Source organism: Periplaneta americana, chromosome 6, assembly GCF_040183065.1.
Source record: "Periplaneta americana isolate PAMFEO1 chromosome 6, P.americana_PAMFEO1_priV1, whole genome shotgun sequence".
Taxonomy (NCBI): Eukaryota; Metazoa; Arthropoda; class Insecta; order Blattodea; family Blattidae; genus Periplaneta; species Periplaneta americana.
This window is the reverse complement of record NC_091122.1, coordinates 116,892,856-116,910,836: the sequence shown is the minus strand read 5'-3', so window position 1 is coordinate 116,910,836 and position 17,981 is coordinate 116,892,856. Positions and strand designations below refer to the sequence as shown.

General features: G+C 36.1%; 1 protein-coding gene across 1 annotated transcript; it reads left to right on the top strand.

Moving 5' to 3' along the window:
• The first annotated feature begins 6,061 nt into the window (after positions 1-6,061).
• LOC138701665 (voltage-dependent anion-selective channel-like) lies at positions 6,062-7,381 on the top strand. The gene has a single exon (XM_069828799.1). It carries the CDS (start codon positions 6,077-6,079, stop codon positions 7,112-7,114), a length of 1,038 nt encoding a protein of 345 aa, XP_069684900.1. The 5' UTR covers positions 6,062-6,076; the 3' UTR covers positions 7,115-7,381.
• Positions 7,382-17,981: the final 10,600 nt, after the last annotated feature.

The window sequence follows — 17,981 nt, the reverse complement described above, 5'->3', positions numbered from 1 at the left end:
TAATTATATCAGGTGAAGAATACAATGCGTGCAGTTCTGCGTTGTGTCACTTTCTCCATTCTCCTGTAACTTCATCCCTCTTAGCCCCAAATATTTTCCTAAAAACCTTATTCTCAAACACCCTTACCCTATGTTCCTCTCTCAAAGTCAGAGTCCAAGTTTCACAACCATAAAGAAGGTAATATAACTGTTTTATAAATTCTAACTTTCAGATTTTTTGACAACAGACTAGATGACAAAAGCTTCTCAACCGAATAATAACAGGCATTTCTCATATTTATTCTGCGTTTAATTTCCTCCCGAGTATCATTTATATTTGTTACTGTTGCTCCCAGGTATTTGAATTTTTCCACCTCTTCAAAGGATAAATTTTCAATTTTTATATTTCCATTATGTACAATATTCTCGTCACGAGACATAATCATATACTTTGTCTTTTCGGGATTTACTTCCAAACCTGTCTCTTTACTTGCTTCAAGTAAAATTCCCGTGTTTTCACTAATCGTTTGTGGATTTTCTCCTAACATATTCACGTCATCCGCATAGACAAGCAGTTGATGTAACCCGTTCAATTCCAAACCCTCTCTGTTATCCTGGACCTTATTTGAAGGTTTCGTAACAAGCTGTTTTTTACGGTGATGGGTTGTTAGCCCTTCGCCCAACCCCCAAGCTGGAGGACCATCCCTCATCGGCTGTGCGCGACTGCGTATTCAATACATTCACAGCTACCCTCCATATCTGGTGGCCGTCTCCTCGATCATTCCAACTACAGTTTAGCTTTTGATAAACATAAGTTATACGCAAGGACAACATAATGATAACACGGTGAGCATGGTGCCCTGGTGAAATAAAAATAGCAAAGAAATCTAATTACTCTTAGAACATACCTGCACAAACAGCGCACAACGAGCGCGCGCGCTCCTTCGGAGCGGGAGAGCCGTGTTTACCGCTCGCCGAATCGGAGAGGAAGATACGTCAGAATGACATAGACTTGCTATAGCTAGAGAAGGAAACGACCACTCAGCTATCGAGTGGAGTGCAGTGCGTATTCTCAGTAACTGTTTCATGTTGCTTACCTACTGCTACAGTACAGTATGGAGGAATCTAAAAGACGGAAAAATGGTGATCAGGCAAATTCTTTCAATGTTGCATGGGAAAATGCTTACTTTTTCACAGCCGCTGGAGTAAATACTCAGTGCTTTATCTGCCACAACATTTTGAAAGGTAGAAAGAAACATAACATAATGCGTCATTACGAGTCCAGACATAAAGATACTAAAGATATTAATCTTCAACAATTTAAATATCTCTCTTCAGGGAAAAAGCCAGCTCAGTGTTGATATGTTGAATAAATTACGGGATTTCAGTCTTAAACTTACACTTTTCGTAAGTCAGTTTCGGGAAGGTAATATGGCTTAGACTACTTTCGAACGATAGAAACTGCTCGTGATGAAGCCATGTTAAACGATTATGTGCAAATACTGTATTAATTGAAATTCAAAATGAATTTAATTCTAGGTTCCAAGATCTTATCTTAAGGTCCACACCTGTGGAGTAACGGTTAGCGCGTCTAGCCGCGAAACTAGGTGGCTTGGGTTCGATTCCTGTTCGGGGCAAGTTACCTGGTTGAGGTTTCTTCGGGGTTTTCCCTCAACCCAGTATGAGCAAACGCTGAGTAACTTTCGGTGTTGGACCCCGGACTCATTTCACCGGCAATATCACCTTCTTCTCATTCAGACGCTAAATAACATAAGCTGTTGATAAAGCGTCGTAAAATAACCTACTAAAAATCTTGTCTTAATTGGAAAGAAGTTTAAAGTTATCATAATAAATTCCTTCAACACCAGTTGAAACAGTGTCATATAAGTTACAGGTGGGCCTGGTTGGCGCAGTTGGTATAGCGCTGGCCTTCTATGCCCGAGGTTGCGGGTTCGATTCCGGGCCAGGTCGATTGCATTTAAGTCTGCTGATATAACCTCGGCAGTTGCGAGCGTCGTTAAATAAACATAACATTTAACGATTTACAGCTCGGACTTCCTGATCTTCAGTGTGGCCTAAGGGCTAAAGACCGTTTGAATAATACTACTAGCCTGATTGAGTTTTACAAGACTAAACATTAGCAATAATATCCACGACTACACAGGCTGGCTGTGAAAATGATTGCTATGTTTGGCTCAACATGTATATTTGTGAGCAACTGTTTTCTATAATCAACATTAATAAAGGCAGACATCGAACATCTATAACTGATGTATGACTTGAGGCTTTCCCGGCGTTTGATATAGAATAACTCTTCTCGGGTTCTCAGCCAGGTGAGTTGGAGATTAGCTTCCAAGCTTTCGACGGCTAGCTCTGCCATCTTCATCCCTGAAGAAGATGGCAGAGCAAGCCGTCGAAAGCTTGGAAGCTAATCGCCAACTCACCTGGCTGAGAACCCGAGAAGAGTTATTCTGTAACTGATGTTTCATTACGATCAGTAGGCTACTGTTCCTTTCAGCTGCCAACAGCATAAAACCTCGTTTTCATGTACTGACAAATAAAAATATAACAAAATGATATTGTGTATTTAAGTAGCTATAAAATTTCTATTATTTCTGTAAAATAAATATTTCTGTATTAATTAATAATAGTCCAAGATAGTTTTGCCAAGATTGAACGGGAATTCATTTCATGAACCTCGTAATAGTAGTTCCTTTTGTGTACATTTTGTACGAGATCACCCTTTCTTCCAGTCCACCCTATAGCCTACAGAGCGCAGCTAATATCTGCATTCCGCTCACGAGCTGTGAGCCGGCTCGGAGAGCGCAAACCTTGTGCAGGCCCGTCTTAGAACATCTATTCTGTCCCATACTTGCATTGATAATCCATCAGGAATCGAAAAGCTATTTCATTTTCTCAGGAGCTGTCCGTTGACTGAGCTACGGTTATGCCGTTTTAGAATTATACCTATCGAATGAATATCCTGGACTAAATTGATATTCTTGTGGCTTTCAAAGAAACGCAATACGAGGAAGGAAAACATTTTAGAATAACACTCTGTACCCTCCTGCATGTTGTAACTACAAAAGTGCGTCTATTCCCTTATCGCAGAATATAAAAAGTACCGAACGTTTTTCCTCTAACCAAGAGTTTCAAGTTGACAAGTTTACCAACACACGGAAGTATGACATTTTCCTGTATTAGGCCAGGCTGTATCTTGTCAGTCACTATGTTCGATTCATGACAAATTCTGTGAGATTTTTTGTTCGAAGGAGCTCTATAGAACCTTTTATTTCAACATCATAGTTATTTTTCTTTGTTTCATTCCAGTTCTGTTATTTATTTGGTTTATGTATTTATTTAATGTTAGTAAATTACAAGTTAATATAATATAATATAATATCAACTAGTCCACTCCTGAATGAGTAAGACTCATGCTCAGGAGGGGATTCCAATACAAACAAAATAAAATTGAGAGTGAATAAATTACAGATTAAAAAATGTTAAATATCTTTAAACCCAAACTATAAATCCAATACATTTTTATCATTAACTTGGAGGGGATTAGTGGTTAAAATATTATTAGAATAAAATTTGCTTAATAATGTAGGACCTTGGCTCATGCTATGATAAAAAGCTGCATTGGTTTTACATTTAGGTTCAAATAAACGCAGAAAATTCATTTTTAGTTCTATATCTAGTAGATATGTATATAAGGAATCCTAAAAATTACAGTGCAATTGAGGGGTTTGCCGGAAAAGGGGCGTATACGTCAGTATGGCGAATTGAGATACATGCAATCTAAGATTTTAAAACGCACCTGAATAAAATGTTATACACATACGAAGCCCTGTCCTGCAGGTATGTACAGTACAATCAAAACAAAATTTCGCTACTATAATTATTCACTACATTTTAAACCGTTTTCCCGAAGAAGGGCGTATAGGTCTATCCGCCTTTCTTCCGGCAAAGCCCTCAATTGATTGTCTCACATAAGAGCTACGACATTTTTGGTGTATATTCTCAGACATAGAAGTAGGCTACAGGAAATAGGTTTCGCTCAGGTAATTGCTATCTCCCTTTTACTGTTACAGTTTGACTGCGATTACAGAGAAATGCTTGCGTAGCATGGGCAGATAACATAGACCGAAAGGACGCTAAATATAGAACATTAGTGTACAGCTGGTTTCCATTCAGTGCAGTTCAGTTTAGTTCGTGGCAATGCAGTATACATTAGAATAGCGAGTCTTCATTTATGATATATGTATTACGAACAAATAGTAACTTACAAAATGTGTCGTGCTATATTTCTACGAAAATATCCTGGCATTCAAGAATCTTCTGCTTCAACAATCCAGAATTTAGTGAAGAAAGTTATTGAAGCCGGATTATTTTTGAGTAAAAAAAGAATAATCATAAATCTCGTTCTAACTGAATAAAAACTAGATGACATAGGCCATAGACTAGAAGAGTCTCCCGCGAGATTGATTAATAAAATTACCTCAACAGGCAGGTACATCCAAGACATCAACTTGGAAAGCAAGGAAATTGTTAAAAGTATAATCTTATAGTGCTTCTAGATCTTATATAGCTTCTGCGCACGGGGTTTTGGACCAAATCAAATCTATTTTTCCCTCTTACAGTGATTCGGTTCAGATCCCTTTTGTACACGAGGCTTTAGTTCGACGGGGTGAGGTTTCCAATAACTCTGATCCTCCGTCTTTTCCAGCGGTTCAAAAGAATTGGGATGAAATACTAATCTCTCTTGTTAAGGAGTCCCTTCAGTCATCTTTTCCTTCAGATACAGATCGTGCTCGTTTTTTGGCTCTCCAACAAAATGTTTCAGGATCTTGGCTTCATGCAATTCCTTCCCCTAACATCGGTACTCTTATGGATCCCAGATCCTTTAAAGTTTCCGTGGCTTTACGCCTCGGTTGCAAAATCTGTCACATTCATAAATGTATCTGTGGCAATATTGTAGATTCTTATGGCCACCATGCTTTAAGTTGTGTCATGAGTAAGGGGCATCTCTCTCGTCATTCATCGCTCAATGACATCATTAAAAGAGCATTAACATCCTCAGGGGTTCCATCCATCTTAGAACCTTCCGGGATCAGCCGTTCAGACGGCAAGAGACCCGATGGTCTGACTCTAGTCCCGTGGCATGTAGGCAAATCCTTAATTTGGGATTCCACATGTGTGGATACACTGGCCCCTTCTCATCTGTCTTCAACCTCTAAGACACCAGGATCTGCAGCAGAAAGTGCCGCTGTCAGTAAACACCATAAATATAAACATCTTGCAGATAATTATATTTTTGTCCCTTTTGCGGTTGAAACGTTTGGATCATGGTGTAGTGAAAAAGCTCTCATCTCTACCATAGGCAGAAGTTTAGTGCAGCAGTCAATATCTACGTCAGCGCATTGGTATCGCCATTCAGCGCGGTAATGCTACAAGTATTCTGGCGTCCTTCCCCGAGTCCTCTTATTTAGATGAGATTTTCTTCCTTTAATTATTCGATTTATTTGTATTTTATTATAGAGAACCTCAGATATTCTATTACATTTAAATTGTGGATTTGTAATGCATATTTTAAATTTTGGATTTGTAATGTATAATATTTTAAATTGTGAATTTGTAAGGTACAATACCAATGTCCAGATCAAAGTGTATTAGCACATTTTATTTATGAACGCATTTAGTTTCGCTCTATAGATATTTCAGTTTAACAGAGATCTAATATTAACACTTATAGAAAGTAGCCTAGCCTATAAAGTTGTACAAGTACGTGTATATTTAACGTGAAGGACTTTGAACTTGACGTTGCTCATTCTGTTCTATATATCAGTAACGCCGTGTGTACGTATATTTATTTTTAACTTGATTATAATAATAGACAAATTATATCGCATTGATTAAATTTTCGCGTTCTAAACTACGACGAATCCTGCAGTAAAACATATGAATGATACCATGATCGTAGTTTCTACCATTGTTGGTCACCTATGGGGAACTTTAATACAAATCTTACGTAAGTGCCCGATATAAGCAGTGTTTTATAAATTTCTTTGTGCGACAATTCTATCAGATTCACAAAATGGCCACAGAAGAAGCAGTCAAAATAGAGACAGTATTGGATGACACTACCAGTCCAAGAACAGAAATTTGGTTCATGGAGTATGACGAAATGTGTAAAAGAAAGATAAAATGGTTTGAAGACATGCCTTCTGCAGCAAAGGAAGGAGAGAAACGTGCCGAGAAACCTGAACAAGAGGAAAGACTAATAATGTCACCACCACCTTACAACGATTTGGGAAAGAATGCCCGTGATATGTTCAGCAAGGGATATCATTTTGGACTTCTGAAATTGGATTGCAAGATAAAAACTAAGTCTGGTGATGAGTTTTCATCTGGAGTTGTTTCAAACTTGGACCCTAGAAATGGTTTCGAATCGTTGGAGACGAAATATAGAGTGTCTGATTATGGTCTAACCTTCTCAGAGAAATGGAATACAGATAACACATTGGCCACGGAAATTTCAGTTCAGGACTATGTTGCCAAGGGACTGAAACTGTCATTTGACAGGTCATTTTCACCTCAGACAGGAAGTAAAACAGACCGCATCAAGAGTGAATTCAGAAATGATGTTACTGCCCTGAATTGCGATGTTAATTTGGATACTGCTGGTCCAATCATACTAGCCTCTGCAGTGCTCGGCTACAATGGCTGGCTTGCAGGTTACCAGACGCAATTTAATTCACAAAAATCTAAGATTACAAAGAATAACTTCGCATTGGGCTATTCTTCTGGAGACTTCATCTTGCATACAAATGTAAATGATGGTCAGGAATTTGGTGGATCCATCTACCAAAAAGTGAGTCCAAAACTGAACACAGCTATTGACTTGAATTGGTCTGCAGGATCTAATAAGACTAGATTTGGTATTGGCTGCAAGTATGATTTGGACAACGAAGCTTCAGTTAGAGCCAAGGTCAACAACCTAAGTCAAATTGGTCTTGGATACCAACAAAAGTTCCGCGAAGGAATATCTGTATATTTTTCAGCCTTGATCGACGGCAAGAATTTCAACAACGGGTGTCACAATATTGGTGTGGCTCTGGAATTAGAGGATTAATGCATTTCTTACTGTGGTCTTTTGGCAAAGGATACTGAATTTTGAAGAAAGTAATCAATCATGGTGATTTGTTGTTTTCTTTTTCTTTGTTTTAGAGAAACAGACTTTTGAATTGACGATTGTGAATTTCTTGAGCATGTGTTGCAATTCTGGTTGGAATTGCATCGGTTTTGGCTCTACTTTCACTGTATGGGAAGGATGAACAAGTATTGTAATCAAAAGTAATTAGGCCACTGCTCAGTAAATAAACATACTGTAGTTCAGTAAATCTTATAGTTATAACTAAGACAACAGTCGTTCATAAAATGGATGAACCAGACCATGTGCCTAGGATTCAATTCTATCGATAAAGACGAAATTCAGCGTGTATCTAGAAATATTTTCCAAAGATGTGAAATGTGCATCACAGAGGATGGTCGACAGTTTCAGCACTTATTATTAGATACGAGTAAGACAAATAAATTACATCTGTAATGTAATGTGTAAGTTGCGATATTTTATTGCCGAAGATGGGGGCGCTGAATCATCGCTAAGCTGGCTGTCACTTGCTGATCTCACTTTTCTTTCGTACGGCGACGCCCTACAGAGCGAAACTAAACTTGTTTCCAAGCGAACACCTGTTATTATTTCTGATTACGTGCAGAATAGCAGTTAGGAAGATAGTCAGAAAAAGGAAGAAAAAATCAGTGTGTTTACTTACAACAATCCATAAACTTTCAGTCCTGTATATTATATTCAATGACCACTTATTATCATAAAAATACTGCATTTTGTCATGTAAATAATGATTTTAATAGAACATTATTATTATTATTATTATTATTATTATTATTATTATTATTATTATTGCCAGTTTCTGCATCTACACCGTTTAATATTTTTGCTTGTTGAGCAGTTAGTGACTTTATTTAAGCTGGAAATTATTTTACATGCAATGAAACCACGCCATGGGACTATATTTTTATTCAGTTAAAGAATTAAATACCTGTCTATTTATTTATTTAGTTATTCAGTTATGAATTTAGTTATTTATTTACTTACTCATTTTGTTACTTATCTAGTTACTTCCCTAGTTATTTATTCAGTTCCTTAGTTATTTATGTACTTATTTATAAAGTTATTTTGTTATTTATTTTGTTAATTACTTACTTATTCCTTATTGATTTAGTTACATATTTAGTTATATACTTATTTATTTACTTATTAGCTATTTAATCGTTATTTATTTATATTGTTATTTAGTTAATTATTTAGTGAATTCGTTAGTTACATATAGTCAGATATTTAGTTATCTAGTTACTAACTTACTTTCTTAGTAGTTAGTCTTATTTACTAAGTTATTTAATAAATTATTTATTTATTTATTTATCGAGTTATTTATTTAGTTATATATTCGTTAGTGATTCATTTAGATATTTATTCAATTAATATTTTAGCTATTCAGTTAGTTACTTAATTAGTTATTTATTTAATTAGTTACCTATATGTTCGTTCAGTTATTTATTCAATTAAGTATTTAGCTACCGGTATTTAGTTATTTAGGTAGGTACCTATTTATTTATGTAGTTATTTATTTACTAATTTATTGCGATGTCGAGCATCTAGCTGAGAGAACACACAACCCCCATATTGACAACGGACAAACATCCATGCCCTACATGAGCTTAAAACAGTAGTATAGGCCCTACAATGATTCTAAAGGAGCCTAAGCAGCTCCATCATATTATGTTATGTTCTACCACCTCCAAATGAGCAGTGCTAAACTGACTGAAATGACAGTAGTGCAATTGGAGGCGTGTAAGTTGGTAGCATTGCTGTAGTTATCGCGCAACCGTTAATCTTGGAGATAGATATGTGTCTCATGGTCACGCAGTTCGCAGAGAATTGTTTACAATTCTTAGAAAGTGAAGAAGAATACTCGGAGTCGCTGATAACCTTATCTGAGTACACAATGTCAATACCTGGATGTATCACCTGCGTATACTGACAAGTGAGGAATTGTGCAACATCAGATCTCGCAATCTACAGTCAACGGAAAGAGCTCTTCTAAGAATAGTTGCAATTTATGATGCAGTAGTTTTACCTTTTTTTTAATGTTCAGTGTGTCATTTTACAAATCTACCTCTCATGAGCTGCTGTACGTAGGTATGACTTATTTCATGCAACGTGACGTAACTATATAATGGCATATTATATTGTTCTTTTTTTATTTAAATTATAATTCATTTTAAAATTGATTACTAGGGCCCGTTGACAAAAAGCTACGTGTACTGTCAGGGGCGAATCTAGCTACTTGATGCCTCTAGGCAGAGAAAATAGTTTCGCCCCTTATTTCGTCCTATATGTCATTCGAATCAACTGAAATAATTGATTCCGCGTTATTATTACTGTTTCTAATGACGGAAATGCCTGACTTAGATAAAAAAAACACACTCCACTATTTTCGGTACCTACTGTTCGCCACTTTATTACACTCTGATGTATCTGGACTCGAACTGGAACAAGCCGGCTGTGTTTGTTTTTTTAAATAGCACATCTATTTTTGCACTTTTTCTCACAATTTACTCTTTTTTTTTATTGTCTTGTTTTTCGCAAGTTTCCGGTATTGTTGTTTAATCAACTGTCCGAAGACAGGGCTGGACTCCACAAGTGACACCATCAAGGCATCACTCATAAGGCAACTAGGCCAGGAGATAATGGGGTAAGGTGACCAGTTTCTTTCCCCCTCCATTGCATACATCGCATAAGGCAACTAGGCCAAGAGATAGTGGGGTAGAGTGACCAGTTTCTTTCCCCCTCCATTGCATACATCGCTGACTAGCTACATATTACACTAATCACATTTCATCAGACGCAGTTCTTCCTCTGACACATATCATCAAGTGAGGTGTACTGTCTGATAATAGGTTTACATATCAGCCGGAACCTCAATCAGAGGTGTTTCCGGTATTGAGAACCACTTTGCTTTTTCCGACTGTCACTCATTATAATGAATATTAAAATATAAATCACCTAGGTACAAAACATCTACACTCTACCGTTTCAAAATAAACTGAACTGCCAAGCGTCCGACTGCTACAATGGCTGGCTGGCGGTATTTTCTTTAAATTTAAGTCTGAATGGGGATTATTGAGTGTTGATACTGGCTACTCTTATGACAGAGTTAGCGGCGTCTCTCATCACAAAGCTTATGATTGCAACGAGATTTACATTCCTAACGTATCGTAACATAATACCAGTATGTTCTTAATGTAATCACGTGAGACTCTCTCTGTGAGAGGGCATAACATTGAAAAAAGTGCTATGATCGCATTGTGACACTATTATTGAAAAACTGACCTTTTTCGGTTGGCAGACCGTTGATTAAATTTGAATTGATTGTTGCCAGTGTTATTCATATCCTTTTAATTGTGCGTTTAAGTTCATGTACTTTTGTTATGAATAAAATTTAAAAAAAAATAACAGTAATAGTTTAAAAGCCGCCTCCTCAAATCTGCCGCCCTAGGCAGCTGCCTAGTCTGCCTAGGCCTAAATACGTTCCTTTGTACTGTGTTTAAGTAAGCAAGAGGTAGCACATAGGCTACTTTCCTACATGGCTCTAATAAAATAAAATATATTACATAAATATGTGGGTTTAAAAACTTGCGTATATACTGTATAATACATACAGTTAAGTTCGTTGTAATTTAGATTTTAGGCTATATGGCATTCAAAATACTTTATTTAAAAGGAGGGTTATAAGGGGGCCTGAATTAAATAAATCGAAATATCTCGCTTATTATTGATTTTTGTGAAAAATGTTACATAACAAAAGTTTCTTTAAAAATTATTTCCGATAAGTTTTATTATTTACAAAATTTTGATAGGACTGATATTTAATGACACAAATGAGTTTTAAAATTAAAGTAACACCATCTAAGACGGTGCAATGAATTAAGAACAAATGACTTCGTCTATAAGGGGCTTTGGACAACAACAATCGAAACAGGGGCCTTGGACATCAACAATCGAAAGCTATTAAACATAGCCTACAAGAATATTTCTGTGTTTGTATGAAGTAATATCAGAAGCTAAATTAACCGATTTGTATAATTAATTATTATTTCACCATTGGAAAGTGTAGTTTCTCTAGATGGTCATAATGCTATAATGTTATTACCAGGGAACGGATTTATATGGACTAAAAATATATGAAATATGTAAATATATATGTAGTTATTTTTACCAAAATATGGAATTAAATATGGATTTTTACCAAAATATGGAATTAAATATGGACTTAAAATTATAAAAAAATGACTATGTACGTTAAATATTGGTACATTTTAATCAAACTAAACAAAAAATATAATGGACGTACCTTATCTTCCAATGTAGTTTCAACAAAACACAATTTTTATTGTCTGTTACCATAACAATAGGTTACAAACATTTCTTTCAAGTGCTGAAAAGTGAATCTTCTTCTATTGTCTCTGAGGATAGATTTATACTGACTAAAAGAGCGTTCGACGTCACAAGAAGTAACTGGTACATAATTCAATTTCACAATGTCTGCTGGGGATAAGTCCAAGTTAATCTTCACTGTTGATTCACCACTCATCACAGCAACAACCTTTTGTAGTTCTTCATATCCAGGGTTTTTTCAAAGTACAGTGTCCACCTTAGCTCTTACTGCATCTGCAACTTTACCTCTACCACGATTCAGTTGTTCCACAGTACTATTTATAATTTCAAAACTTTCAGATAGTGAAAGGTGCCTATTTTGGAGACTTTTGAGCGTTTTTATGATGCATGAAAATGTATGCTGAATGTGAGCTAAGTCATTCTTCACACTTATGTCACAGGTAACTGTTTTCGCAGTATCAATTGAGACTGCATCTTCAGAGTCCAATGCAAGGAGAACATTGTTAATAGAGTCTATATGTTCGGCATAATATTCAACTGCTTCTAGCCATGTACCCCATCTAGTTAAAATTGGCTTTGGTGGCAATGGAATTTCAGGGTACATTTCTTTCAACACGTTAACTCTACTGGGAGCTTTGAGAAATACTTTTTTCACTGATGAAATCAACAAATCTACTTTAGGGAAATTGTCTCTGACCACTTCTGCCACACGATGAAATGCATGCGCCACACAAGTAAAATGAGTCAATTTAGGATATACAACAGATAATGCTTGTCCAGCTTTGACCATATAAGGGGCAGCATCGCTAATAAAGAATAACACATTATCGTACATAATACCCTTTGGCCACAGGATACCCATAGCTTCGTTGAACAGTTTAACTATAGTTTTGTTATTGCACTTTTCTAGAACATCACAATGTAAAAGAATTCGTTCAGAATATTGTTCACTTAACAAACCGATAACTACATTACCAACAAGTCTACCTTCTTTGTCGGGAGTCTCATCAATGGAAACCCAAATTGAACTATCTTTAATTTCATCTCTTATCTTCTGTATTGTCTCATCGTAGATGGATGGAGCATACGTCTTCCTAAGTGTTGACTCATCCGGGATTGTATGTTGAGTATATTTTTCAAGGAATTCCCTGAAGACCTTATTCTTTAGTTTGTAGAGAGGAATATCAGCAGAGATGAGAGAACGGCACAGGTCGATGTTAAACTCAGATCTTACATTCGATGTTGTTGGTTGTGTTAAAAACAATTGTCTCTGCTTGGAATTTAGTTGTTTGTTGGCCTGATGTTTACTAGTTGTAATGTGTTGTTGCACCAGGAACTTTTGTGTAGATGATACTGCACACTGACACAAATTACAAAATAATATTTTATTGTCAGTTGATAAACCATCTTCTTTAAATTCTGAAATGTAACTTGTTAGTTTTGATTTTAAATTGACTGAATGACGTACTTTTGGCATATTTACCGTCTTTATAGTATGATTTACAAAACTGAACCTATGTGTACTCTGACTGGCATTTAACTGTTGAGCTGCACAACTGAAGTCTGTTAAAAATTTTAAATTAAATTGATACAGTTTTGTAACTTACTTTCCCATTGTTGATAGGACTGCTAATTTTCAAATAACTCTGATGTTAAAGGGATTACTGAACATGTGTTTAAATCTCTATTGTTGAAATGTATTTTTAAAAGTTAATGGAATTTTGTTTTGTTTTATTGTTAAACCTAATATAATATGGACTGTTTTATATGAAATATGGAAAATATATGGAAATTAACGAAAATATGTACTAAACTCTAAAATATGGAAAAATATGGAAAATAAAAGTAGGATTTTTCAACCCTACACATTGTGAAACATAAAGATAATGCAAAATATAAATTATATTAGCTTTATAAGTAAATATGTATTTACATATAAATCCTTTCCCTGGTTATTACAGTCTGAGTAAATCGAGGACAGGTAAGATTAAAATAGCTTCTTATGCACAGAAAATTTGATAGGCTATTTTGTACATTCGTTTTCTGTATTTCTTAAAATAATATTTATGCACACTCATTTTAATCTCAGAGAATTAACGAACAACGAGAGTGTATTGATTTAGTATGCAGTAATAGTACGTTAGCTTAGCAATCCATTATTTTATAATTCAAATTTTAACTATGCTCAATTGAATCGTGTTAAAATACATAAAATATATGCAATGCAAAAAAAATTGGGTAATGAGCAAAGCAGATTATGTTGCGCTGTTGTAAAAGTTGTTCCCTGGATCAAACGTCCTATTTTAATAATGTAATTACTTTATATTTATTTCTAACAGGTGCAGCGGAGCGCACGGGTACGGCTAGTATGTAATATTTTTAAATTTGTAACTTCAATATAATTTTATTTAAAAAAAAAACAAAAGCAAAATATGCTCATTGTTTCATTTGTCTCTTTTGCTTCTTTTCCTGTAGGCCTAAATGCATTTTTAATGTGTCAAATGAAAGTCCTCGCCGATTTTCATGTAGATAAGCTTTAAAATGGGAAAGCTTTTTTCCACCTCACAGAAGGTGAGTGGCGCACAACGAAAATATGGGATATGATATCACATATTACCACTTTGTCAATACTGGGTGTTTCTCAGTACTGTATATCCATGATATTTCAACGTAAAACATTTAGGTGGACACTTACTAGAGAAAAATATCCATTACCGTTTCTGTAATACTCTACACGCGCATTTTGGTGTTTAGCGAGCGAGCGCTGATGCTACCCGCAACATAACTTTACTCCTCAGCGGCAGAGCTACATAGCACAAAGGGTATAACTTAGATAAAATAATTCTTAATAATGCAACATGCATAATCTTTCATTTATTTCATCATAATCCACAAGCATCCAAACTCAGATTATCATCCATCACTTAAACTTTAGACGCAGTTACAGGCATTGTACGAATCCCCTGCCATATTTATTTATTTATTTATTTATTTATTTATTTATTTATTTATCTATTTATTTATTTATTCTGGAATGGACTTCAGCTTCTTTTTTGCGCTTTCAGCAGCGTTCTCTGTTTTTGCTGATAAACCTTGACTGGTTGGAAGGTATTAGGCGTATATAGTATAGGCTGTACTATTATATATTAAGAACTTCATACCAGAAGGGCGTATCGACAAATTTTGCTTATTGAAATATTTTAATGGAACCTACTTACTTTTTAAAGCAATCGTTTGATAATTACAATGGACATAAGAAAGAATAAAAAAGTACCGTGTTATGGTAGACAGGAGAAATAATTCCATATTTAAATGACTCTAACATAAACTTGCAGTTTAGTCTCATATATGAGACAACTCATCCTGCCTAAGGTATTCCGTGGTTTTCCTAAGGCGTAAGACAAATGTCGGGATGAGCCCTATAAGAAATGGGCCACGAACCTATATGCCCTTCCCCATATAGGCTATATTCCCCTTTTCTTGTAAACAACGTATGCCCTAGTTCAGAACCTATAAAATTTCTATTAAATATACGAGGTCACTAAATTAGTCGCAATTTGAAAGGACAGGGACCTCTCAAATTGCAGATTTAGATTTCACGGCGCTTCTTCCGACGGCCTTCACATGCCTTGTCATCGAACAACAGACGACAGCGTCTTGCCATCCTAACGGCAAACACCAGCCATCTCCTCCTCGCCCCGTTCCGTGATCACTTGATCAAATCTCCGTCCCCCTCGCGTATGTGGTACCTTAGAGGTTACGTCCAATTTCGGCTTCCCTTCAAAATTTTCTAGAGCTCCTTCAGTGGAGCAGCGTAACCCGGAGTGAGACTAGTGGCCAACAGGCTTGGAGCTCACATATTTAGTTTTGTACAGCCCCCAACCCCTTGCAAGGACGCGTTTTGCGTACCTTTTAAATTTGTCCTCCCAATTTTCTTTCGATTTTTTCGAACTTGCAGTTTTGTTCATAGGCCTACATCCTTCTGGCATGATGCTCTCGATATAATCAGTAAGGAGTATTGATATATTAGCCTTGGATCTTCGTTGTAAACAAAAACGAAAGCGGTTATAATGGACAATAGTTTAAAAATACTTAGACCGTGTTAGGTGATAAAAACTTTAGCCGATAGTACATAGTGAATTTTTGAAGAAATTATGTAAGATAAAAAAAGTTCAGTTTTTTCGGTCGGTAATAGAGTACTGCCTATTTTGAAAGAGTTGTCCAGCAAGATAAATTTATGAGCATGTGATGGATATATGTCCTTCGAACGCCACAATAAAATTGGGTTGCAGATCTTAAGAGAGGAAGATTGGAGAACGAAGATGAACACCGTATTGGAAGACCTGTTTCTGTGACCACTTCAGGATATATCCGTGCAATGTATTACATGATTTTGGAGGATCGACGAATTGTGTCCATATGTATATATCATAGTCTTCGAAAATTATCTACTAAATGGATCCTAAATACCTGAATGCTGATCAGAAACGATTTAGACGGACACGTTCCAAGTAGTTTTGCCGCCTTTTTGGAGAGGTTTCTTTTAATTTTTGGTTCGTTTCGTAACTGTGGACGAAACTTGTCTCTGCGGTGGCTGAATGGTCAGACCACAGCTGGTTCGAATTCGATTCTCGGTAAGGCCTAGAATTTTTCATCCATAGTAAAGTGGTTCACAATAAACCGGGAACGGAAAGACAACGAGAACGGAAATAACGTTAAATACATTTATTTTAACATTATTCCCATTCTCGTTCTTGTCGTTACCGTTTCCGGTTTATTGTGAACCACCCTTAACACTTGTAACGGACAAGGTATCTTTCCATTCCATAGCATTCCTCAAACGCCGCGCCGGTCGGCGATGCACGAAGAGTGCTGGCCTAGGGACGAGTAGGGTTAACTGCTAGGAAACTGGGTATGCAGCGAACCTTGGTGTAATCAGCCAATGTGAGTTTCTGAATGCGCCTAGCTTGGTCAGCGCAATAGATCTAATAAGGTCACAGTGCTGGGTCGTCATGCCCCCATCTTGAATTCAATGGACAAAACTTGGATTCATCGTTACGCCCCTGAAACAAACAATAAAGTGAATGGAAACACTCATGATAAGAAAATATACAATAAATGAGTTTGAAGTGACAAAATATATTCACTTGAACTTGAAATGTATGTGATTTTTCTTAGAAGTGCGATCCAGGTATGTTTTATAGTCGAAAGGTATGTTGCGTAATACTTTCCTGGCAGAAGGAGGGTCTCAATCTTTACGCGGGCTGCTTACAGATTCTTTCGTAGCTTAAAAATGCATATAAATTATAATAGAGCTTAAGACTATGATAATTTAACTTTCGACAAAACGCAAACGTTTGAGCAATATGAATAAAATAATACTGTACGCAAATAAACAGATAATTGTATAACATTCCAAAGATAAGATACTTAAAAATTTCAACTTAAAAATTGAACAAAATTGTATGAGAACATGATGTGCAAGCTTCTACTTAATTCTCTAAAACGTTAGCATTGAACGTGTGAGAATCGTAGTAGATAAAATAATTACTTAGCAAATTTCTGATATACCTACATTATCTGTGAAACAAGCTTCAGATTACAGAAATGATAAAGATATAAAATTACAGAAATAAGATGAACGGGAATACTCAAAGACGTTCTGGCAAACAGAATAATTTGATTGTTAATAGACTATCATGATTACACTATGTAACACCAAAACATCATTTCGATAAGGGAGTGAAATTTGTATTTTAAATAGTATAAATTAAAAAAAATCTAACAACAGATGTGCGCTTCCTGTAGTAAATAGTACATAGGTTTTACCAGATCTGATCACCAGAGAAATACAGGCATTGGAGGTAGGCATCAAATACCATATATAGTCACCTTTCTATTGCCCACATTCATAAGCAATATGGAGAGATTAGAAGTTGCTATAAGTCATTGACTGACCATCTACATTGGATATCATTCATGCTCGCCCGCCTCCTTGCCATATTTTTTATATGAATCTAAATGAAATAAGGGAAAAGGTGGATGAAACGAAGAGTAGCCTACAGATGAAATTTGTAAGCATGAAAAAAAACTGAGAACCCGGAAAACCCCAATCTCCTATATTCACCACAAAGTATCACTAGCCAACGCCGAGAAAGGAACCAGAATTCAGGGAATGAGTGATTAATCCAGTCGGCCTCGGTAGCGCAGTTGGTATAGCGCTGGCCTTCTGTGCTCGAGATTGTGGGTTCGATCCCGGCCCAGATCGATGGAATTTCAGTGTGCTTAAATACGACAGGCTCATGTCAGTAGATTTACTGGCATGTGAAAGAACTCTGCGGGTCAAAATTCCGGAACACTGGCGACGCTGATATAACTTCGGCAGTTGCGAGGGTCGTTAAATAAACCATAATTTATTTTTTTTTTTATTAATCCACGCTCTAAACTGAACTACCGGCAAGGC